At 42.4% G+C, this 25,922-nt stretch overlaps 1 protein-coding gene across 2 annotated transcripts in view; it reads right to left on the reverse strand.

The window, feature by feature from the left end:
- The window catches only part of LOC121283267 (guanine nucleotide exchange factor for Rab-3A-like), a 65,016-nt gene extending 60,220 nt beyond the window's left edge, over nucleotides 1-4,796 (reverse strand). The window contains exon 1 of one of the 2 annotated variants that reach the window (XM_041197653.1): nucleotides 4,621-4,796. Coding sequence is in view for 1 of the 2 variants with exons in the window: in XM_041197652.1 (XP_041053586.1) it covers nucleotides 813-823 (11 nt within the window). In the remaining variant the exon portion in view is untranslated. Of the gene's footprint in view, nucleotides 1-812; nucleotides 1,105-4,620 lie in introns of those variants that run through there. The other variant, XM_041197652.1, reaches the window with a different exon arrangement.
- Nucleotides 4,797-25,922: the final 21,126 nt, after the last annotated feature.

Genomic DNA, 25,922 nt, shown 5'->3' on the forward strand with positions numbered 1-25,922 from the left:
CAACTGTGATGCTTCCACAGCCGAATAATCTGTTACCCTCACTGCCTAGACTCAAACACCAAGAATGGCCTCTAGCCCATGATGAAACTGTACCCAAGCAGCAATTGCTACCTCCAGGAAAAACTGGGGGAAAGATTTTTTTTTAAAAGTACATCTCCAATGTCACTGTTAAAATGCAAAAGTGCAAAGGCTGGACATCCTCTGAAAAGTAAAGATTTCTCCTCCCGATTTAAACATGGGACAGAGAAGGAATCACAATTAGACAGTGTTATTAACAGACCACAAGAAAATTATTCTGCTGACATGCGTGTCTCCCTTCGTGCCTCTATCTGCAATTTCAAATTGCTATCAATGTGTCTCTGTTTAGGGATAAGCTTCAACGGCTGAATGTCCCTTTCTCGTTCCTGACTTTTAAAAAAAAATGTTCTTGCGTTTTCTATTTCGTCTGTGAGGCTCTGTCTTTCACAAATCAAGGAATAGATTAAGAGCTCATCCTTAGAAGTCACAAATCAACATTAATTTATACTTTCACTGTATTACAGAGTCTGAAGCACATCATTAAACAACAGTTTACAGTCATTGCCAGAGCTGCTTTAGGATTTGCAGCATTTAATACGCCAACACGGATACTGGAGCCCGGTTTCACATCCCACATATTTCCAGCTCGCTCACTACCCTCGCCCTCGAAACCTCCCCTCCCCAGTACATTTTCTTTCAGACACCACTAGGTCTGCATTAGAACTGGTGACGGCAGAAGCTTCCCAGCAGCTAACACAGGAAAGAAGCTGTAACTCAACAGGGTTCAGACTTACCGTTTCCACATACTAGCGAGGCCCCCCCCCCATCATTCCTCCACATCTAACTGTCCAATGCTACGGTTTGCAGCTGCGGCTCCATTACACAGGCAAGCGAAGGGCTAAACTGCCAGATTCTAGTACTGAGACACTGGAGGAAGGAAGCTGCCAACCCCCCCAGGCCAGCAACTCCACTCTGCTCTCGGGATTCTCTCTCCACTTCACCGCATTCTACAACACTGGGCAAACACAGGAACAGCTCAGCAACCTAGACTCAACATCACATGATCACATGCAGCTCGCTCACTCAATCTTTTGAATAAGGGAAACATGTGACCCTCCCTCCGGCATCTTATGAACAAATAGGCAGACAAGGAGCTCCAGCTGACAGAAAGTAAGGGAAGAAAACATCTGATTGAAAACTGCTTGCTTTCACTCAAAATATCTGGGACAGTAGCTTCCCTTTCCAAACAAAACTGACACCCACAACCGGCCACCTGAATAATAGGAACTGCATGGCTCCAGAGCTTCAGACTTTTTTTTAATACATTCACGGGATGTGGGCTTTGCTGGCTGGGCCAGCATTTATTGCCCATCCCTGGTTGCCCTTGAGAAGGTGGTGGTCAGCTGCCTTCTTGAATCGCTGCAGTCCATGTGGTGTAGGTGCACCCACAGTGCAGTTAGGGAGTTCCAGGAGTTTGACCCAGCAACAGTGAAGGAACAGCGACATATTTCCATATCAGGATGGTGAGTGACTTGGAGGGGAACTTCCAGGTAGTGGTGTTCCCATCTATCTGCTGCCCTTGTCCTTCTAGGTGGTAGTGGTCATGGGTTTGGAAGGAAAAACTCAGCAGGTCTGGCAGCATCGGCGGAGAAGAAAAGAGTCGACGTTCCGAGTCCTCATGACCCTTCGACAGAACTTGAGTTCGAGTCCAGGAAAGAGCTGAAATATAAGCTGGTTTAAGGTGTGTGTGTGGGGGGCGGAGAGTGGTGTGTGTGTGGGGGGCGGAGAGGAGGTGTGTGTGGGGGGGGGGCTGAGTTTTTCCAGGTAATTCTGTTTTTGTTTTGGATTTCCAGCATCCGCAGTTTTTTTGTTTTTATTTTTGTTTTTATGGGTTTGGAAGGTGCTGTCTAAGGAGCATTGGTGAATTCCTGCAGTGCATGTTGTAGATGGTGCACACTGCTGCTACTGTGCATCAGTGGTGGAGGGAGTGAATGTTTGTGGATATGGTGCCAATCAAGCAAACTGCTTTGTCCTGGATGTGTCAAGCTTCTTGAGCATTATGGGAGCTGCACTCATCCAGGCAAGTGGGGAGTATTCCATCACACTCCTGACTTGTGCCATGTAGATGGTGGACAGGCTTTTGGGTGTCAGGAGGTGAATTACTCATCGCACGATTCTTAGCCTCTGACCTGCTCTTGTAGCGACAGTATTTATATGGCTAGTCCAGTTCAGTTTCTGGTCAATGGTAACTCCCAGGATGTTGATAGTTGTGGATTCAGTGATGATAATGCCATTGAACATCAAGAGCTGAGGGTTGGATTCTCTCTTGTTGGAGATGGTCATTGCCTGACACTTGTGTGGTGTGAATGTTACTTGCCACTTGTCAGCCCAAGCCTGGATATTGTCAAGGTCTTGCTGCATTTGGACATGCACTTTACTGAACTCTAAACCCATCAACAATTTCCAACTCGTGAAATAGTTTGTCTGCAGACATTCTACAGCTAATCAACTCACACCAGAGAAATAAACTAAAATGCAAACAATCCAAACTTGTCATTTCAATTGAAAGGTCAGAAGTGTCTCATTCTAAGACTGAGCCATGTTTTGCCTCTCTGAAGGAACTGCTGCTTGTTGGTGTATAAAGCTGCACTAGTTCACCCTCCAGTCCATTCTTCATGTGATCAGAGAGTTTTGCTGCATTATCCAGCTGGGGCTGGATCCTGTTCTGTCCTAACATCCACATCCTTCCAGCCAGGATAATGATCAGGAACAGAGTACCTTGCCTGATTTTCCTAATGCAGGGGCTCAGAGACCAACTGTAGCACCCATACTGCTACTCCAGTTGATGCAGCCCAGAATGGGACTCGATCCCCAAGCTCATGTAACTGAGTATACACCAAAACATCAGGGTAACTGGTGAAAATGAGCGATTTGCTGCGTTCTACTGCATATGTTCTTACATACACTAACACATAGCTTACTAGAAATAGTGCAAGGGGTCACAAAGTAAAAGCTGAAAGTGCAGAATTCCTGTCAATGCCAGGACACTGCCAACACAAGGGAACCCATTTCTCCATGTGTGATGGTGATGAACATTTTGCTGTCAGGCAGTGGGCACCTGCATGTTGATACTCTGGGCTCCAGGACAGCCGGAACATTTGTGATGCCATATATGTGAGGCACACTTACCTCTTGTCAGCACATAGCAATAACCAGAGCCAAATCCCAGCATAAAACACTGCCATCCATGGATTTTAATAAGCACTGGCAATGAATAAGAAAAATCTCTTATAGGTAATGTTTCAGCCATTGATCAGTTGGTAGAACTCTCAGAAGGTTGAGGGTTCAAGTCCCACTTCAGAGACTTGAGCACAAAAATCTCCCAAGCCAACATGTCCACAGCACTGAGATGCTAATCACCAAAACCAGCTCTGCTGGGAGGGACATGTCATTCATATTCCTGAAACCAGACTCCCAAAGTAAATGCTCTACTTGGAACTCAGTTGTGGCAGCAGACTACCAGAAGGATAGTGGAAACACTTTAGGGATGTCATTGAAGTCCCTGGGCTATGACTGACCAAAATGGAGAAGGTTTATTTGGGAAGGCACCGAACACATCGAGAGACTTTGTCAGGAACGTGCAGAGGTAAAGTTGAGGCAATAGAGAGAGCACACAAACCTCCAAACAACTCATCTACCCAACTCTTCATCACCACCTGCCCTGCATGTGACAGAGTCTGCAGATTGAACATTGAACTTATCAGCCATCTCAGTGCCCATCGAACTGGAGTGGAAGCAAATCATCCTCAATCCCAAGGGACTGCCTAAGAAGAAGAATCTGTTTGTGGGAGCTTGCTGTGTATATATTGGCTGTTGTGTTTCCTTCAATACAACATTGACTACATTTCAGAGGTACATAACTGCCTGTAAAGTGCTTTAGGACATCCTGAGGTTATTAAAGGTGCTTTATAAATGCACATTTTTCTTTCTTTTTCCCACCATTTTATACACTAGTATTTCATTTAGTCCTTTTAGCACGTTGCCCATACACAATATTGAGGGTAGTCATTTACCTAACTTGATCAACTCTATCCAGGGTACAGGAATACTTACAATCCCCCTTTTCATCATCCAACTGTACCTTGAGTGAATCTAATATTTGCAACTGCATTTACTACCCAAAGTTAATTCCCAATGTTAATCATTGTATAAAGTTCTTCATTATATTAGACATATATTATCCCGTGATCTGTTTTTACTCACATTCCCATATTCTAGTGTATTAACTGACTTTATCCATATTGATCAATATCTTGTATACTTCTTGGGAAATCTCCTCTCTCAGAATAAAAATGCCATCCAGTGCAGGATCCCATTTAATTATATAAAATAGAAAAAGTCACTAAACCTAGAACGGTTTTTCTGAACTTTCCCCAGAAGCTAGGATAGACAAGCTAAGGTTACAGGCTGATACCTATAAAATCTTCCGCATTCTGATTGTCCCACATTGTGATAACATTGAGCTCTGCTGTATGTTCCACACAGAGGGACATGGAAACACTACCAGCTCACAGGCCCTCTCCATATTTGTAAATCACCAACCTGATTTCTCAAGGGTGCAAACTGGTGAAAGTTGGACAGGATAGGACATGCCCGGAAAAGTTCAGCCTCTGGCACTCTCTGGTCCCACAAACTGCGAGTTAAAGCTGATGCACGTATATGAGAAAAGAAAGCGAGTCTGACTGTCCAGGTCTTGACAGCAAGGCTGCAATTAATTTTTTTGTTCAAATTCCAAAAGTCTGAAACAAGTTGCATCACCCTTAAGAGAATATCAGTGACTCCTCCTGCCAGCAATGTTTTGTTGACCACACCTCCAGTGATACTAATCCAGTTCCCTCACATAGTCAGGCTTAATAACTGCTTCCAACCAATACTGACTGTACCCACCATTGATATTGCTGCAGTTCTCTTGCAGTATGCTGCATTAGTTAGTCATAATTCTTTATAATACAGTAAAGAATTTGAGAGCTCAGTTGTCCATTGAATCACCTGATGTGGTGCTGAACCACATGGACCAAGAAGGTCCCAGGCTCATTCCCCAGTTGGTGTTCAGTTTGCTGATCTTAGCAGTCAGGGCAATGCACTTAGCTTCAGAGCCCTAGGCTTTAGTCGATTAAAGTTAGATAGGATTCCTGTTCCTCCAATCACTCCTGCTGGGAAGTGAATGTCTGAGGGCATTGATCTCAGATCTCCTGAGGATTAATTAATATTGGCACGCAGTGTTCAGATTCACACAATCCACATTTGGAAACCACAAGGTGTCTATGTCTTCTGAAGTGGAGGGGAGAAAATTAATCAGGTTGAAGTGAGGTTATGAGGAGATTGTCTACTGCAATCAGGAGTAAGAAATAAACTGTGACAACCCCAAAAAAAGCAGTGGAAAACCATGACTTTCATGTATCCATTTGATACAAAGATCATTCATAGCCAATCATAAAGCGCTAAATATTACTCATTAGGAATCTAAGTAGAAGCAACATTCTAATGTCGCCTTAAACTTGCCTTTAAAGGGAATGTAAGCACAACAGTGTTAGAGATTAGCCTCGAGTTCCTGCACTCAGGCAAGGAGTTACCCAAGACCGGTAGCATAAACAGAATCCAGCAGTCTAGAAATCTGAGTGCCTCCACATTCTTGAAGGAAGAGATCCACAAGTAAAAGCTCTGGGTACTTCTGCCCGCTATACCTGTAAACATGGACAGCTCAGTGAAGCGCAGGGAAGGTATGATGGAGGAGGCAATTTTCAGCAATCAAGCATTGACCCCAGGAATCCTGAGGGAAGTCCAAAATCCATTCCTTGCTGTGGAAAAATAGGATAATGTAATAAACTGATGTTTGTTATTTAAAATAGAGCCTGTGTGACATCATTCTGAAACTCCGCCACAGGCCTCTCTTTTGCATTTTGCAGGAGACCTGGTTTGATATCAAAGGCCTGAACGGCGCCAGAGCTTTGCACAGGAGCAGCATAAATAATTTATGATTTTAAATAATAAACCTTGCAGTTTACTTTACTCCCATTCCCCTTATTGGGGTTTAGTTCCAGCTACCCTCTGATACCTCAGAGATTCTGCATTTGTAAAGCTATACAGTGAGTGTCAGCAGATATATAGCTATGCATCACAATCAAGTCCAAATTCTGTCTTCAAAGTCCACACACTTTTTTCAAAGGGGACTCTGAATAAGGATCAGCAACAAGATCCCAAGTTGATTGTTTTCCTTTTTGGCCAGGACACCAAACTCAACAGTAGAACCTCTGTTGAAATTAACTAAATCAGCACCGAATAGGAATTGAACCAGAGATTTTATATTCTGTGTGGCTCAGTTACACACAGTATGGTTAACTCACTAAACTATCAGTAGAGCCCTTCTTTCAGTTGCTAACTACAAAAGAGACACCATCTGGGTAGAGTGTTAAGAGAGCCTGATACAAGAGTGATAAAGACCTTAGTTGAAAAAGACTTTGAACAAACTTAGTCAGCATGCATAAACTTGCAACACCACCACCCAGACTTCGGCCGGAGTCACTGAGTGCACCGTTAGAACATTTTAGACCCTGATAAACACATTACAAAGTTACAAAGCTGGAACATCCGATAATGTACCCAAACCAAAAACTGAGGCAAGATTAACTCCCCTCTCCTACTGCAACAAGGGTGTAACATAATGAGCAGTTTACCACCAGTTCAAAGCTTTAATCATACAAAGCATTAATGCCTCAGAATGGAGATTGAAAGGATATTGTGAGAATAAAAAATACAAACACTAAATGAATGAGCTATGGCGAAATATTTGAAAAGCTTAAACTATACAATATATAAAGATGATCATTAAAGGGAAATGGACTCTTACTATATTAATTAATACAAAGAAATTAACGTGCCAAAATATCACTTCAAAGTAAATCAGATAAGGACTATAATACATACATTTCAATTAGTGAAGAACTGTTTAAAACAGAAATCTTAAATTTCAAAATTGTGGAATTTCCAACCTAACAGCTCTTTACCACACAGACTACAGTTCAAGAAGGCGGCTCACCACCATCTTCTCAAGGGGAATTAAATAAATACTTTAAAAAATTCTTCATGAGGACAAGGAATAGTAAGAGCAGTCTCTCAGATAAGATAGTAAAGACAGAACTGAATGCTACAAAGTGGAGAGCTAATGTAACAGTAGGGTGACCTCTGATAGGCAGAATGCCCTTTTATACTCTTGGGCTAAAAAGTCATTAAGGATCTTTTTCAGGTGTTGGGGTCACACTCTGCCATCTTCCCATGTTCCCACTGAGACAGGCAGAATGCAAACTTCGTGCTACCTCCTCATTTACTATTGTAGCGTTAGCCTGAATGGGAGCCATGCTGCTGGCTGCCTGGACACTGTGCAAGGGGCTGAGCAGCATGTGCTGATAGCATGTGATGCAGGTAACCTGCTCCACCTAAAGGTAGAAAATACTGGAATACTCAGCAGGTCAGGCAGCATCTGGAGAGAAAGAAAATTATTGTTTCAGCTCAATAACCTCTCATCAGAACAAGGTCATCAGACTGAAACATCAGCTATGTTTTTCTCTCCACTGATCCTGTCTGACCAGCTGAGTATTTCCAGCATTTTCCAATTTTATTTCAGATTTCGGACAATTGCGGTATTTTCATTCTCATGTTGTGTGGGGGCCTGGAGGTTGTTCTAATTGGACGAGCTAACATCAGCTGAATGGTTTTCCTCATTCATATTCATGGAAGGTCTTAGAGGAAAAACTCAATCTGTCTTCATCTGGCAACTACATGTGCACTTTCCAGCAGGGCTTACAGGATGATGATCAGTAGCAGGGACTGGCTGATTCTTTTGCCCTTCCTTGCCCAGAAGTGCTGATGATGGTTGACAAGCCACCAACATTGCCTCAGGTGAGTTCAGAAAACTCAACATCGGCCAGGAATCAAATGTGGATCCATCCAATTGATGAATCTCAATATCACATAAGTCAATCCTTTTAACCATATGACCATTAAGGAACTGAACCAGCAGAGAAAGCACAGGAACGGAAAACAACTCAAATGATGTTAACTCCAGTTATCTTCTTCATACCATTTAGAATGTAGCAATTATCAGATAACATTTCTCCTTTAAAGTTGATCTTTCATGATCTTATGTTTACTGTGACTTTACACTTCAGAGTAATGCTCAGAACACAAAGGACTCTGAACAAGCTTTCTATCTGCAAGAGAGCAGATTAGGATATCTGAAAAGAACTTGCCGTTCACTGTATATGATGTTTATATTGGCTGCAGACCAAAGCTCAGTGAATGATGGCAAGTTAACCCATTTGTTTGAATAAGAACAATAATAATTGAATAATTCAAGCTGAATTTGGGGCCATTCACCTATTGTGAAGTGCAATTGTACAATCTCAGTGGAAATGATAATCATACACCTCAAAATTTATATAGAATGTATTTTTTTGAATCTTCTCCTCATCTGGTGCTAGATTTCAGAGGCCAGGGAACAGATTGCACCTCTCCTCCCTTGTTTGGAAGGGCATAAAACTGTATTGCTACTACCCTATAGTCAAATTATACTGCACTCTACATTCAGGGTGTATTTCCCCTAATAATCAGCTAAGCAAGCATCACACACCACATTCCTCTGGCCCTACAGCTCAGGGGGCATGGTGCATTGCATTCTGCCTAATGGATAACCTAGGAGGCAGCATACCTCAACCTAGAGTTTACTGCACACATCCCAAGTTTTGGGTCTGCTTTAGGTATTCTTTTGCAATGTGGAATGGTCTAATGCATGGAATGGTGAGGCAATTAGTGTAGATAGATTTAACAAGAAGCTAGATAAGTATATGTGGGAGAATTTAATGGAAGGATATGCTATTAGGGAAGATGAAATAGATTGGGAGAAGGCTCATGTAGTGTATAAACACTGGCTGAATGTGGCTTGCTTCTGCAGTGTAAAATTTTGCATAATTCTATATAATAAGGAGCCCAGGTCTCTTGCACTCAGCACTGTGCTAATACTGCCCAATATCTAATCATAAAAATAGCATAATTCAAGGTGTAACAATAGTATCTCCTTGTGATCTGAATGATACTTGTGTCTTTCATGCATGCCCTTCTCCAGCTTTTGGTCTGAAACACTTTGTGAAAACATAGCCAGCTATATTCCATTAAACTGCTTTACTTCAGAGAGCAGGTGAACACTGTAATAGTCAAGGAAAATTCCACTTAATTTAATCTCATCATCTCTCTCCTTAAAAATGGGGAAAAATAATAAACCTCACATCCTGCCCCTATTGTGAGCTGACTAAATTATTTTTGCTATTACCATTCTTTCTAAATTGTTCCAACTGCAAAAACTGCCCTTTGTTTTTTCCCCCAGCTTTGGGCCCTCGAGTTACACCAAACAGTCTCTTGTTTAAAACCCGATTCCATGACCCTTTCTACGTGCTCCCAGCAGGGAAGGGCTGTGGTGCAGACTTCCTCCCTGGTCCGTTATTCATTAGTAGGCTTATCAATAAACCCAGCTACCACTATTTCTCCACCTAGTGGTTTAGGTTTGGGTTTGTAAAGAATTTTGGAATAAATAATGAGCTGTGACATCCCACAAACTGGCCCATCTGGATTTGATGCATATATGTTCAATGCCCGAAGCAGTTTTTTTTACATCCTTACAAATTTACTTTGTTTTAAACACTTAAGCATAAACTACCAACGCCCACAGCTCTGGAATTCCCTGCCTAAACCTCTCTATCTCTCTCTCCTCTTTTAATATGCTCGTTTAAAAAGCTACCTTTTTGACCACAAGTCTTTGGATCCCAAGTCCTAATGTCACCTTATATGGCTCAGTGTTGTCATGACCATGGATCCTACCCCTGAATTACTTATGAACATACTGAACGTTTAAATGAGACGTGTTTTTTTTTAAAAAGGACATACAAGCAAAAGCTGGCTAAGACTGTAAGGTAACCATTTGCTGGAAAATTCCTATGTGGAGTACTTGACCAACTAGTTGAGAGAGAACAGAATGTCACACCTAAAAGGTGTGACATGGCCTACTTCAGACAGAGGCACTTCAAAGGAAAAGATACAATGCAAACTGAACTGTAATCTCCTGTGGCTGCGGAGATAATGGAAAATGATTACCATCTCAGTTGAAACCACCTGTTGAGCTATATCCCAGACTGTGAACATAAACTGAGTTGAAAAGAAAACAGATCTGGGCAAAAGACATGTTTGTTTTTCCCTTCCAAGAATACACAAAGAAAGGGGTTTTAAAAAGCCAGTTGCAATCCTAGTTCTGTGTGCTAGTCTGGTGTTCTGTTCTGGTATGCTGTGAAGGTCACAGCTGAAGAACACCAACTGAGCATCCCTCCACTTGCAGGTAAAAAGGATTCTCTCTCTGATTGCTGGAAGCAAGTCACAAGTCAGCAAAGCCACAGTCGAAAATATAACAGGACAATTCCTTTCGGCTAACCTGTAGAACCGAGAATCTCTAAACTAACCACTCAACCGCCAAAGTCAGCACTACCGGAATCACGCCAACATAACAGCCGCAAAGCTTCACCATATGGGGAGGTGATGGCATAATGGTATTTTCACTGGACTAGTATTCCAGAGACCCAGGGTAATGCTCTGGGGACCCATGTTCGAATCCTGCCATGGCAGATGGTGAAATTCTAATTCAATGAAAAAAATCTGGAATTAGAAGTCTGATGATGACCATGAAACCACTGCCAATTGTCGTAAAAACCCATCTGGTTCACTAATGTCCTTTGGGGAAAGAATCTGCTGTCCTTACCTACTCTGGCCTATATGTGACTCCAGGCCCACAGCAATGTGGTTGACTCGTAAATGCCCCCTGAACAAGGGCAATAAATGCTGGCCTCACCAGAGACGCCCACATCCCACGAACGAATAAATAAAAACAAACTCCTCACAGACAAGCCAAAAGACTGATCTGTATATCTTCTTAACTTATATTTCTCATTTCTAATCTGTGTATGTGTATTGCATTTTTATTATTTTTTTCTTGCATTTAGTAACTAATAAACTCGCTCTTTGATTCAAGACAGCTTGGTTAAATTGGCTCCTTTTAAAACATAAATACATTTGGACTCGGAAAAGGTATCCATAAGGGAAGGGATCCTTTTTAAGTTAATCTTGTTGCAACCAACCGAGGAGGTTGAATAAAGAAAGGGTGTCAGTTCATCCCTCCTCACCCAGGGAGTATAATAATTTGGAGTACCTCATCCGGGATCATATTGGGGGACCTCACCCGGGGACTGGTTGTAATGGTGTTAAATTTTGCTTGATAGTCTTGAGATGTTTCACTGCGTTAAAAGCACTATATAAATGCAATTTGATGCTGTTATTGTAAAACAGTCCCAAAACCCTTTCCGTTAAGAAATAATTATTAAAAATCTCAAAACCGGGTAAGTGCATTTGCATAAACCTACAGCTCAGAATGTATTTACCTGCTACAATACCCCTAAACAGAACAGGGTGCATCACATATAGCAATCCCCTCAAATCACACCTCAGGGAGCATTGCATTTCCCAAAACCTACAGCTCAGGCTGCATGATTTACCTCACTCTTCCTCAGAGAAAGTCGCACGTTGTTAATCTTCACCCATCATCTCTATTTTTTCCCTAGGAGTGCAAATTTGTACCTATAATTGATGAATGATACCAAAATATGTTAAAACCATCAGTTAGTAGTTCAGTGAGTTAGACACTTGCCTTTCACCTCTGGGGAGCTGGTGTCAGGTCCAACACTGATGGCCTAAAAGTCTCTCCTGTCTGCTGCCTCCAAGATTCATATAATAAACAAACTTGGACATTCTCAATGCAGTGCCTAAAGGAATGGGGCCAACTGTATAAAATTGCCAATCTCATTCATCAGGGCTGATAATACAATGGGTCGAGTCCCTGGCATGCCTCAGCACATTGACGCCTGGAAAATCAGACATGCTTATGAAAAGCCATATAGTAAGTACAGTAGGCTCACGAACTTTATTGCAATATGCAGCATTTTGTAATGAACGTGGAGTATCTGAACAGTTCCACGGTTATGTATTTCCCAATTTAAATGGGCGTTAAATGAGAGGCTTTTTAAAAAAATCAGGCTACTCCTTCTAACCTTTTCCCCTTCTGCCCCACCTGCCCTGCATACTTGATGTCTCCTCACGCTCCTTGCCCATTTCAACTATCTCCCACCTCGTGCCAGGAAAGTGCCTGAAGCCCACTGAAAGGCAGCCAATCTTGCAGCCCTGATGTTTGTGGCATATTGAGAGCAATGGACATTGAGCGACAGAAAATGATGCAAGTAGGCAGACATCACTTTATCTTTATCAATGTTAGCAACTCAACCACTTTTATTGGAGGAGGGGTGTGTGGGAAGCGGCAGGTAGAAAAGCATAGAGGGAGTTTGACATTGCATCTAACTGATTTTTGATAGCTTGATGCTGACATGAAGTTTCTGAAATGATGGGCTGGATTTTCATCCTTTGGCAAGGAGCAGGAGTTGGGAAATTTCCCGGCTCAGCATGCCCACCTTGGGAGCTTGTCTGAGGGCCCAGTCATCCTTTAGTCTGTTGCAACAGCTGCCCCCAAGGGAAAACATTGCATGATTGACATCTTTCTCTCTTAGATGTATTCCTCAATTACTCAATGTTTATTTACACAGGATAAAGAGGTGTCAAGTGCTTGCAGTTTCTGCTATTGATACTTTAAAGGATTAGTTAATTGACACTTTTATAGGGCTGTGGTACAATAAGTTTTTCTAAGAAAGTTATGAATGAATGATTGGTTTTTAAAAGCTTTTTCACACCTGACATTTTAACTATAGGATTCATCAGTTCTGTACAGTGTATACCGGGTAAATGGGCATTGAAGTGCCACAGGTTGGCATGGAAGGCGAGGGGCCATGGGGAGTAGGAGGAGAGGCATGGATTGGCATGGGGGTGCATGGGTAAAGTATTTTGAGCTTATGTTTCAAAAGGTTCCCTCACCCAGACTATGGTTCATGATGCCACTGAGGGACTGTGAACCACAATTCATTGAAAAGCTGGCCCAACTCCATAAAAATTGTGGAGAGCTAGGAAATGTCTATCCCCACAATACAGCCAGCCAGGTCAGGAGTGCAGGGCGCAGGCATGTGACCCACCCTGCCTACACCCTTGACCTGTGCTGATGAAAATTGGGGGGTGGGGGGCTGCAGGAATGGGGCTGAGAATCCGGGAATTAGCTCCCAGAAGCCATTTTTAAAGGTCAGCTGAGTCACCCCAACTCCACAAAAGTCCAGCCCAAAAAGTGTTCAATTCTCCAGAATAACTCCATTCACCAATGTGAATGCAAATAAGAGATCAAATCCCATTTTCTTTTGACTTTAACACGTACAATGAAATAGTAAAACATGGTACATTTTCTATTCTTCGTCACTGACTCAATTCAAAGAATATGTCAAACAATCTTGGTTCCTCTTCTGGCCTTTTGTTTGCTGGAAGAGCGCAGGTAATTGATATCAACCTTGTAAACCATCAGCTTATAATTATGCATCACATCTGGTTTTTTCCTAATTTGAATAACTTGGGTGAATTTAATTGCACACAGGTCAGCGTTTGCTTGCAACCTCAGTGTCAGTGCTGTTGGTGGGCATTTGGTCACTTCACTGATAGGAAGGCAATTTTTGCCCAGTCCATAAACCCATTGCTCTTATAAAGGGAGTACGGAGCAACTGAGTTGCTCTTATTACAAAACTCTGGGATCTCACTATAGTCAGGATTATTGGCTGGTACCATATATCAATCCCAAAAGCCATCAGAAGCAAATATTTGGTGCAATGACCAAAAACTTGGTCAAAGAGGTAGGTTTTAAAGAGGGTCTTAAAAGAGGAAAGCAAGGTAGAGGGGTTGAGGGGGTAGGGGTAATTCCAGAGATTAGGGCTAGGCAGCTGAAGACATGGCCATGAATGATGAAGTGATTAAAATGGTTCACAGCGGAGGTGGAATAAGGTCTGATTGTGGCTAGGGCTGGAGCAGAATCAGGGTAGGAATAGAATAGAATGGAGGTAGGTTAGAGGGCTGAGATCATGGCTTGAGTGCTGATGATTACTTTGCCACAGGTAAAAATTCATCAAAAATCTTAAATTAATGTCTCTATATCATAAAACATCACTCATATGTTAACACTAAGGGCAGAATTTTACATTTGGCATGTCAGGCGCACCCGGAATGTAAAATGACGCGTGATAACGTTGGCCCTGCATCCTGACGTCATCGCGAACTCGCGTGATATTTCGTTCAGCAGGTGCACGCCCGCCGTTAATTGTAAGGCCTTTAAGGACGTAATTAACCTGAATTTTACACTGCCCATCCAAACTTACCGTTGGCGGGCAGGCAAAAAGGCCAAGCGGGCTGTATGTTTTTTAGGAAACCTCATCCACAAGCGGGATGAGGTTTCCTAAAGCTGTTACAAATTAAATAAAAACTTTCCTTTGAAATTAAAAACATGTTCCATCTCATGTGACACATGAGAGGGCATGTTTCATTGAATTTTTATTGTGTTTAATAATTTTTTCAAAAAGTGCTTCAATCTCCCTGGGGCAGCTCCATGCCTCAGGGAGATTGAAGCACTCTTTCGCATGCATGCACGAACTGCGCGCCAGGCCTGCTCTTCCTCCTCCCCCAACCGCACAGGTAGCACTCTACTGCTTGCGATCCATGCAGCACGAGACTGAACTGGCTCACCCACGTGAAATCGCAGTGCGGAGCCGATCGTGGGTGCCAGTCAGCTCCGCGACCACCCCCGCCCGACGACTGGAAAATCGTGGTCCAGGTGTCTAAACATGGGTTTTGAACAGATCACTGATCAGTTTACATTTTGAAAGTCATTCTGTGCAAATGTTTTGTGATGCAGTTTAGTGATTTGGGGTTTCCTTTGGATTATGGAAAACCCTTGCATTAATCAGACTCTGGTCTGAAAATACTGCAATGTGTAAGAATTAATCAGACTCTTCCCCTTCTCCCGCCTCTGTATCTCTTCCACAATCTATCCTACCTGAAGATGGTCAAGTTGTCTTCAATGTGTAGCACAGTGCAAGATTCCAGAAACCTGTTACCTTCTGGGCAGAGGTCCATACACCTGCTGAGAGACTCTAGCTGACGGTAAGGGGCAGAGGAGGTACAAACTTCTATCTCTGCTTCCCCTTTCACGGCCAACTCCTGATTCATTCTCTGGGAGGCGGATGCAGCTGCATTTACCTCATATCCATGTTTATGAGACCTCCCACAGTGTGAACTCTTCATGATCCAGGCTCCATCTTACCGAACCTAACTCTCTCTCTCTTTGTCTTCTTCTCACATACAACAAGGCAATCAAAATCTTGCACAGCAAAAAAAAACTTGGAAGCTTCTTTGGAAGTTAGTTGGTAAGTTGAGAATAAATAACAGACATAAGCTGCTCATATTCTTAGTGAACTCAGCTGTAGGTTTTTACTGACATACACTGCCAGACAATCTGACCCTTGGCCAGGCGCACACACACTGTAATAAGAAACCATTTTCATTAAGTTATTGCCCTGTAATAATTAACTCCAGACTTCAATGGCTGAGCAGTGAAGCACTCTCAAGAAATGGGAAAGAGCAGGAAGAAAAGAGGAAAAAAACCCTCAAGACTACAGCAAAGCTCAAATCCAGAGATTTAGGATACAAGTTTGTTTGAAGTTAAGTGTATACCTCAATGTCAGAGATGGCTAGGCTACAAAGGAAGGCTTCTCATTGGCTGGCCAATGAGAGCAGGAAATAGTGCAATGACTGGCCATTCCCAAGAGCCAAGTGTTATGGTCCTTGCCAAATCCCAAGACGTGGGGGGAGATCCAGTTAGGGATCAAAAGGTTTTGTTTAAAGTAGATAAAGTTTGAGAGTCAGATGCTTACTAAGTGAATAAAGCCAAAAGATTCCATGGGTTTTAAACAAACTTTACTAGACAAGTTCAGAAAGTTAAATCAATTTACAATATCTATCTTATACTCTTATATTGAGGGCAAGTATGAGGTACATGTGAATTAACAGGCGAACTGCAGTCAGACACACCACACTACATAATAGCTGACAAATGCAAACAAAAGTTTCCATGGATTCCTCAACAATCCACCCAGACATTTGTCACATTGTGAGCCAGTCGATCTTACTGAAACTTCATCTTTCTCACAAGGGTTTCCAGTCTCCACATCTGAAGATCTCACCTTGGAGCTCTCTTCAAAAGTCGTTCCCACTCAAACATCTTCAACAATGACCCATCTCATAGGGTTTCAATCTCGCCTTCCGAGATTTTTTCCCCTGGAAAAAAGTACACTCAAGCTTCATCTTCCTCACACAATTTCAGATGTTTTGGCTGTGCCAAGCAGAATACCACTACTCCAAAAGGGGTACCTTTACCCCAAGAGCCCTCAGTACAGAGTCACCAAACTTTGGCTGCCTTCTCAGATCTTCAGGGTTCCTCTAGTGCCCACTTCGCTTAAGGTCTGCTCCATGTGGCTCTTTCTTGAATTCAGAGCTTATTGCTCCGCTCCTTTCTTTAACTTCACTTAAGGGACATACTTCTGTCCTCTGGCTTTTATCCCTAGTCTTGGATTGCCTTTTGGGACCTCTCCCTGTCCGCCTCCCATATCCTGCTCCCTTGGGACACATTTTTACAAGATAATGCTACTCTGTTGCAGGTCATTTGACCTGTCCCTTTGCACCGTTTTCTCTCTCTCTTGTCTGCGCAGGCATGCAGGGCCAGTCCTTGGCCAAAAAAACATAAAATCAGCTGCATGGGGATTATTGAATCACAACATTAGACCTCAACCTTTTAATATTTGAGGCCCCCACCTACCTGTAGATCTCAATGCTCCCAAAAAACTACCAGTCAAATTGGTGGGAGAGAGATGTGGGAGTGCAGTGCACCTGGCCGCCTCTTTAACTTCCCCCTGCCAAGAGTACATCCATTCCTGCCATATGAGCAAGCTTAAAAATCAAGGCTATTATCTCTGAAGCATACAAAGTCTGTGCTGTTAACTGACTTCAGTTGGAGCTGCTAAACTTAGTCTAGAACACTTGGATTACAGGCAAGTTGAAGCCAATCAGGGTTCCTGCTCTCGATCAGCATCCTGTGAATCAACAGATTTTGGGCTGGAGGAGGTAGAAGGTTAAGTCAGGAAACTTCCTGATATAGCAGGCCCACCTCCTTTAAAAAAGACTCCTGCCTGGGATATTTATGTTCCAGGGATGTGGGGGCAGGATAGAGTTGGGCCCACCACCTCCAGAGGCAGGCCCAAGGTAACAACAGAGGTGGGCGGATGGCTAGGGCAGCAGTCTGGAAGGCCCGCTTCCATTTACTGGGACATTGATAAATGTCAGGCCCTCAAATCCTCACTCCTCAATCCCCTCTCACCATATGCCTCCTACATTCCCCCTCCATGCCCCCATGTCTCCTGTGCCACCTCAAAGCCCTCCATTCTCCCTTGCCTCCATTCCCTCTCCATGGTCCCTCATATTTGCCATGTCCCCTCATGCCCTCTATGCTCCCACATATTCCCCACTTCATGATCCCCAGGTATTGTCCATAGCCACTCATCCCGTATCCATTACACGCAGACCTTGGAGCCGCATAAACATGAAAAAAGAAATTTCTTGCAATCTAATACAGCTCTGATTTGACACTGAAAAGACTCATAAAACCCATTCAAAAATAAGAATCCTCTCAAGCGGTCAATCTGTTGTAAAAACAAACAAACATATATTTTACTACCCACATCAAAGTCAGATAATCCTTTAATAGCCTCTTAAAATTTTAAATCAAAATCTGAACATAGCACCCTGCTGAGGCAAGTGAGTTTTGTCCTACTAAAACTCAGCCAATCATTTATTATTGGCTCAGCTATAATAACAATTCCTGGGAAATGTAAATAATTGTTTTTTGAAACGTTAAAACTTTTCCCCTTTTTTTCTAAGCTATACAAGATGTCCTATCAATCAAAGCATCCCAGAGCAGGTGGGGGCTTTTATTTTCTCTGAAAACTGCTGAAATTTTTTTCTTTCATTTTAAAAGGACACTGGGAACATAAACCACTTTTATGAATCATGGGGGATCCGCAATCCCAAATGAACAAAAAAAAACAGTGACCTGTTCCTGAAATTCTTTCATTGGCAAACTTTGGAACACACACAAAAAAAATGTGCTTTCAGTTTCAAAAGTTAGATGCTGTATTGTACGTTGGATATGTAGCTGATATGATGGATACAATTGTTTCTTTTACTGCGTGTTATGTTTTGACTCTTCGGACGTGTGGCTCACAGCTGGAGTTTACCTGATTGTTACGGCTCTGTGCATTGACTGGGGTGTCCACACTGGTTTATGAATAGCAAATTGCAAATTGACAAACCCTGTGAAAGCCCTGCCCTTGAATTACAACCCTAATTAATGCTTGCAGCCAATCGCTACAGGAAAACATATCTAACTTACAATGCAGCATCTAACTTTTGAAACTGAAAGCACATTCTTTTTGTGTGTGATTCAAAGCCTGCCAATGAAAGAATTCCAGGAACAGGTCCCTGTTTTTTTTTTGTTCATTTGGGATTGCAGGTCCCACATGATTCATGCCTCCTCTGCGAGGCTGTGAACCAAGTCTTCTTCCTGAATAGGCCTGACTCCACTAAAACTGCAGGGAGTTTTAAACTTCCCATTCCCTCAATGGAGCAGGCAAGGGTAGGAACGCTGCGTGTGGGTGGAATATCTGCCCCCTTATCCCGTAACAGTGAAAATTGCTGGAAATGGGAACGGGGGCAGAAATCCCAGAATCAGGTCCCACCCACCATTTTTAAAGAGCTCCTGAGTTAACCCAACTTGGTGAAATTCTGGGCCAGTGTGTCAACACTGGGCAAGATTAAGATTGGCCCCCATTTCTCTACTGTTGAATAGCCCGACAAGGCTCACATATGAATTAAGGCCATTTGAGTGAGGAATCGTGGAGTGACAATTGTCCAGGGCAGGAATCAGCATCTTCAGGAGGAGGAAGAAATTGGAAGGGAGCAAAAATAATTCTTTGTTATACATTTATGTCAGAAAGGCTCTCTCTTTGGCTGCAAGCATTAATTAGGGTTGTAATTCAAGGGCAGGACTTTCACAGGGTTTGTCATTTTGCAATTTGCTGTTCATAAACCAGTGTGGACACCCCAGTCAATGCACAGAGCCGTAACAATCAGGGAAACTCCAGCTGTGAGTCACACGTCCGAAGAGTCAAATCATAACACGCAGTAAAAGAAACAATTGTATCCATCATATCAGCTGCAGAGGATTACCAGATGACATTATTCTTTTCTCCATCTCTTTCCCCTACAGCGTGAATAGTAGTGGGCAATTAAACAACTCACTGGAGGAGGAATCTCCATAAATATCCCCATCTTCAATGACGGGGGAACCCAACACATCAGTGCAAAAGACCAGGCTGAAGTATTTGCAACCATCCTTAGCCAGAAGTGCCAAGTGGATGGTCCATATCAGTCTCCGCCTGAGGTCCCCAGCATCACAGATGCAGGTCTTCAGCTAATTCAATTCACTCCACGTGATATCAAGAAATGGCTGAAGGCGCTGGATACTGCAAAGGCTATGGGCCCTGACAACATTCCAGCAATTGTACTGAAGACATGCGCTCCAGAACTAGCCCCAGCCAAGCTGTTCCAGTACAGCTACAATACTGGCATCTACCCGATAATATGGAAAATTGCCCAGGTAATTAAATCCAATTGGGCCAATTACTGCCCATCAGTCTATTCTTGAACATCAGCAAAGTGATGGAATGGATGGTCAATGGTGCTATCAGAAGGCATTTACACAGAAATAACCTGCACACTGACACTCGGTTTGGTTTCTGCCAGGACCACTCCGCTCCTGCCTCATTACAGCCTTGATCCAAACATGAACAAAAGAGCTGAAACCCTTAGAGGGGAAGTGAGACTGACTGCCCTTAACATCAAGGCAGCAAGTGTGGCATCAAGGACCCCCTAGCAAAACTGGAGTCAAAGGGATTCAGGGGCAAAATTCTCCATTGGTTGGAGTCATACCTAGCACAAAGGAATGTTGTTGGAAGTCAATCATCTCAGTCCCAGGACATCACTATGAGTTCCTCAGGGTGGTGTCCTCTTCCCAACCATCTTCAGCTGCTTCATCAATGACCTTCCCTCCATCCTAAGGTTAGAAATGTTTGCTCATGATTGTACAATGTTCAGTTGGTAGCACTTTTGCCTCCGAGTTACAGGGTTCTGCGTTTAAGTCCAACATTTGGGCACAAAAATCAAGACAAATACCCCAGTGCAATGCTGAAGGAGTGCTGCACTGTCAGAGGTGCCATCTTTTGGATGAGACATTAATCAAAGGCCACTTCTGCCCTCACCGGTGGACATAAAAGATCCCATGACATTATTGCAAAGAACAGGGGAGCTTTCCCTTGTGTGCTAACCAATATTAATTCCTCAATCAACACCATAAAAACAGAAGACCCAGTCATTCCTGCAATACTGTTTGTGGCAGCTGTGTGTGAATTGGCTGCCTACGTTACATTAATAGCTGCACTTCAAAAGTACTTCATTGGCTGTCAATCCGTGCCCGGTGGGCACCGCGGGTACTGGGGTGTTTTGTTGACCCCTTTAATCACATTTTGATTTAAAGTTTGTAAGGTTCCTTTAAATTTTGTTCTTGGTTTTACAGCTGACCTGAATTAGGGGCTGTGCCTGATTTATCCCAATTTTGTTGATTTGGTTTAATTGGTTTCACTTAAAAGATTATTGGCTGTCAAGCACTTTGACACATCTGGTGGTCATGAAATGCACTATATAAATGCAAGTCTTTCTTTTTCATAGGATGCTTGTAACTCTTATAGAGTCAAAACAATTAAACTAAATTAACAAAATTGGGATAAATCAGGCACAGCCACTAATTCAGGTCAGCTGTAAAACCAAGAACAAAGTTTAAAGGAAACTTACAAACTTTAAATTAAAATGTCATTAAAGGGGTCAACAAAACACCCCAGTCCCCGCGGTGCCCACCAGGCACGAAAAGGATGCTTGTATTTGAATTGACTGGCTTGAGCCATTGATCAGTTCTTATCAATTTGAACAGTCAAGGACAATGATAGAAATCAACCAACATATATTAAGGACCTCCTGAACAAGCTCGATGCCATTAGCCTAAAGTGTCTATATCAACCAATTGGGAAAGTGTATTCTCTGAAATTTGCATACATATCCAGCAGTAACCAATTTTAACCTTGAGTGTGTTGTGACCAGCAAGAATTAATAATCCATCTTGGACAAAAGTGATTTCTGCTTGTTATGCCATCCCTATGGGTACAATGTGTTCCTCTCTTCATTCCAGAGAGAGCAGGATGCATTAACCCTCTATTTACCCCAATGAGGGGGAACTGCTGCCCCCTTTGCACTGTCACCTCACTGTTTGCACCTCCGTCTAATCAATCAAAATATGGTTTGATATTAATGGTATTCATGCCTCATCACACCCAACTGAAGGTGTGGCCTAACCGCAAGAGATTCTTAAAATTGGAAAACAGAGGAGTGAAAAAAAAACATAATTGGTTTTGCCTGTTCAAATGATTACTTTAGTTTTGTTGTGCCAAATAACCATAAAAACTTTTTTTTAGCACCTTTAACATAATAAAACATCCATAGATGCTTCATAGAAGCATCATAAAACAAAATATGATACCAAGCCACATAAGGAGATATTAGGGCAGATGACAAAAAACTTGGTCAAATAGGTGGGATTTAAGGAGTGTCTTAAAGGATGAAAGCAATGTACAAAGGTGGAGAGGTGTAGGAAAGGAATTCCAGAGCTTAGGGCTTAGGCAACTGATGGCACGGCAGAGTGATTAAAATTGGTGAAGCTCAAGAGACCATGCTTAAATGAATTCAGATATCTCAAAGGATTGTGAGACTGGAGGAGAATAGAGAGATAGGGAAGGGGGAAACCATGTGGTGATTTTAAAACAAGGGTGAGAATTTTAAAATCAAGATGTTGCTTGATTGGGAGCCAATGTACATCAACGAGCATAGGGATGATAGATGAATGGATTAAGATATGGGCAGCAGAGCTTTGGATGACCTCAAGATTATAGAGGGTAGAATGAAGGAGGTTATTGGAATAGTCAAGTCTAGAGGTAACAAAGGCACGTATGAGAGTCTCAGCAGGAGCTGAAAAAAGGGCAAAGTTGGGTGAGGTTAAGAAGGTGGAAATAGGTGGTCTTCATGATAGCATGAATACATGGTTGAAAGCTCATCTCTGGGTCAAATATGAAATCAAGATTGTGAACAGACTAGTTTAGTCTCAGGCTGTTGCTAGGGAGAGGAATGGAGTCAGTAGCTCAGGAAGCAGAGTTTACAGTGGGTACTGAAAACAAAGGCTTCAGTGTTCCCAATCTTTAATTGCAAGAAATTTATACTCATCGAGTACTGGATGTCAGGTAAGCATTCTGACAATTTAGTGGAGGGGTTGAGAGAGGTGGTGCTGAGATAGATGGGTGTTGTCAGGGTACATGTGAAAACTAATGCTGTGATTTTGGATGATGTCACTAAGGGGTAGCCTGTAGATGAGAAATAGGAGGGGACCAAAAATAGATCCATGGGGAACAACAGAGGTAACAATGCAGGAGCAGGAAGAGAAGCCATTGCCAGTGATACTCTGACTATGACTAAGTAGATAAGAATGGAACCAAGTGAGAGCAGTCTCACCCAGATGGACCACAGCAGAGAGGCATTGGAGGTCAAGGGCTGCAGATAGATCAAAAAGGATGAGGAGGGATAGTTTATCTTTGTCACTTAGGATGCTATTTGTAACTTTGTTAAGAGCTGTTTCAGTACTATGGGAGGAGATGGAACCTGACCGGAGGGAGATAGAGTTCCCAGAAAGATGAGCATGGATTTGGAGGCAACAACACATTCAAGGACTTGAGAGGAAAGGGAGATGGGATAGTAGTTTTCAAGGAAGGTGGGGTTAAGGTTTGTTTTTTGAGGACAGGGGTGATGACGGTACATTTAAAAGGAGAGAGGTACAACACCAAAAAGAGAGAACCATTAACAAAATCAGCTAACATGGTTCAAGGGAGCAGGAGGTGGGTCTCATGGATAGCACATACTTGTGACGATACCATAAGTACAGAAAATGCTGAAAGTACACAGCATGTCTGTCAACATTTAAAAAGGTTGGATTAATATTTCTGGACTGCAGTTCTGAGAAAGGCAGTAAGCCCAAACTCTTAAGCTGTCTTTTTTTTAATTTTACATGCTGGGAAGCCTGATGTGTAACTCTAGCATTTATCTTTTCTCTCTGAGTAATAACAAAATAAGTTATTAGCAATTATTGAGCTGCCAGTTAAAGTCTATTAAAGCAATATTGCAGGTTAAGGTCTACAGTCACCAGGGAGACAATAACAGCTGATGTGGGCAGTTGGTTTCCTAGGTGCATGAGACCCTACTCTGCCATTCCACCTCATGCACTTTATAAGCAGCATGAGTTAGAAAGAAAAAGTGCGTTTTTGTTTAGAAAGAAATTGTCACTCAAATGAGAGAAATTGAGTCTGCCTCTCAATAAGAAGTTGAAATGAGTTGACTTCCTAGCCAATTGGACTGACTGGATTGCTCTATAGAAAGCTGGTATAGATTTAATAAGCCAAATGCCCTCTTTCTGTGCCAATATGACTCTACGACTCTAAGATGAGCTCCGGCAGGACATGAAGGAAGATAGGTGAGGGAAAGATGCATGTTCAGGGCTAGGACAGGAGGAGATTTTAATGAAGATTGGCCCAGTAGGTTGGTGGAAAGGAGAGATACAGCAGAGACAGCTGATTGGGTGTCTTGAGCTTAGTGACAAAGAAGTCCATGAGCACCTTGCACTTACTGTTGGAGGCCAGAATGGAGGAGGCAGGGGAGAGGGTTTTAAGATGACCCGTTGCAATCGAGAAAAGAAGCTGGGGTTATTTTAGCCAAACCAGGATGATCCTGGAATAATGAGCAGTTTTAGTAGACAAGAGTAGGACCCAATAGTGGTTCAACCAGGACCTGCAGTGACCAGCTAAACCAGCTGTCACCATATCCTTTCAAGTCTGTGTCCCTTGGACTTAAGGGAGCAGAGATGAGGGCCATACTAGGGGGAAATGCCAAGATGCAAAAGAGTAATGGTTTTAATGAAAAGTAGATCAAAGGTGGAGGAGAGGGCGGGGTTGAGAAAATCATTAGCTGCAAAAATATTGTGGCAGAGGGCCAAAGGCTAGACAGTTGGGATTTTAAAAGTGTGGAAAATGCAAAGAATCATGTTATTGAGGATCTAAATCTTAGTGGTCAAATATTGGTTTGGTATTTTACAAGTTTGTATATCCAACCACTTTGTGTTGTGAAATAGCAATAAAAACTTGAGAATGTCAGAGAAAGGGATTAACACAAGAACAAAGCAGTGTTGTAAACTTGCGGATTAGCTGATCAAGTGACCACTGCTACTTGAAAGGGTTTGGAAATTCCACACACTTTTCTTTTGGCATATTACCACGCTCACATAAAAAATGAGCTTTCCGGAACCTGTTGGAAATTGGAACACGAACGGAAAGAAAACAGAAAGCCTGCTGCACTAAACTACAGTAAGTACCATTTGTAAAATGACATCTGATTGTGTTAATTAATCATTACTAACAACATCCTTGCTCATGTTCTGTCCAACTTGCAAAGCTGAATGACTAGGAATGACTTCAAAGTATTTCTGAAGAAAGATATTCTACATCTGTGGATTTCCCTGAAATTGCGATGGGTCATAACCATTTTGTACTTTCAATGATGGGTGTCAGCTGGTGTGGGTAATGCTGCTTTCAGAAAGCCAAGCCAGGAGAACCTAGCAAATTATCCCAAAAGGAAAGACATTCATGTTCAGGTTCCTAAACCAAACATTAAAGGAAACAACTAGATTAGAATCGGTCTCAGACTTATCCAAATGCACTGTGTACCCATTTAACGTTGTGTTACATTCTGATAGTCTTGCTATGTCACAATTTTACTTTATTTGACTAACATTGTTGAAATTTATGGAGTGTTATTTGGATACTCTTGTTCTATCACAGTCTGATACTGAATATTCAATGTGTGGCAAACTAATGCATTAATCTGATACAATCTAATGTTCTGGGTTACCATAGACACCATGTTGGATAACATTACCGTGCTACATACTGTTATAATTACTTAGGCAATATTACAGTCCAGCATTCTCCCAGTCCCTATGTTATTTTCACTTTCTACAATCTAAGTCCAACTATCCATGGAAACATGCATCCATTTAGAAAGGAAGTTGCATTTATCTCATTCCTTTCACGATCTCAAGACATCCCAAAGCATTTTACAGCTGAAGAATTTATGCACAGCAAGCTCCCACAAACAATATTATTATTTCAGATGTCGATTTAAGGATAAATAATGCCCAGTGACACGAAGATGATTTCTGCTGCTCTTCTTTGAAATATAGTAGTGGAACCTTATCCGTCCATCAAAGAGGATAGACAGGTCTTTGGTTTAATTTCTCAAAGCAGTTTTTTTCTGAGCTGATCACTAACTTCGATGGTAAAAGCAATTGTGGTTTTGAATCATGCCAAGCTCAATCCTCTGTTAGTGTTGAGTTAGCTGATCTCAGCCTGGGTAGTCGCAAGAGCACTGCTTCAATACCCGTGTGCTAGGTTGGGGTAAAAACCCAGACAGGATTTCAAATATTCATTAACTCCTGCTAGGTATATGTGTGAATTTCAACTGTGCTCAAAATT

The sequence above is a fragment of the Carcharodon carcharias genome, chromosome 10 (assembly GCF_017639515.1).
Source record: "Carcharodon carcharias isolate sCarCar2 chromosome 10, sCarCar2.pri, whole genome shotgun sequence".
Classification (NCBI taxonomy): Eukaryota; Metazoa; Chordata; class Chondrichthyes; order Lamniformes; family Lamnidae; genus Carcharodon; species Carcharodon carcharias.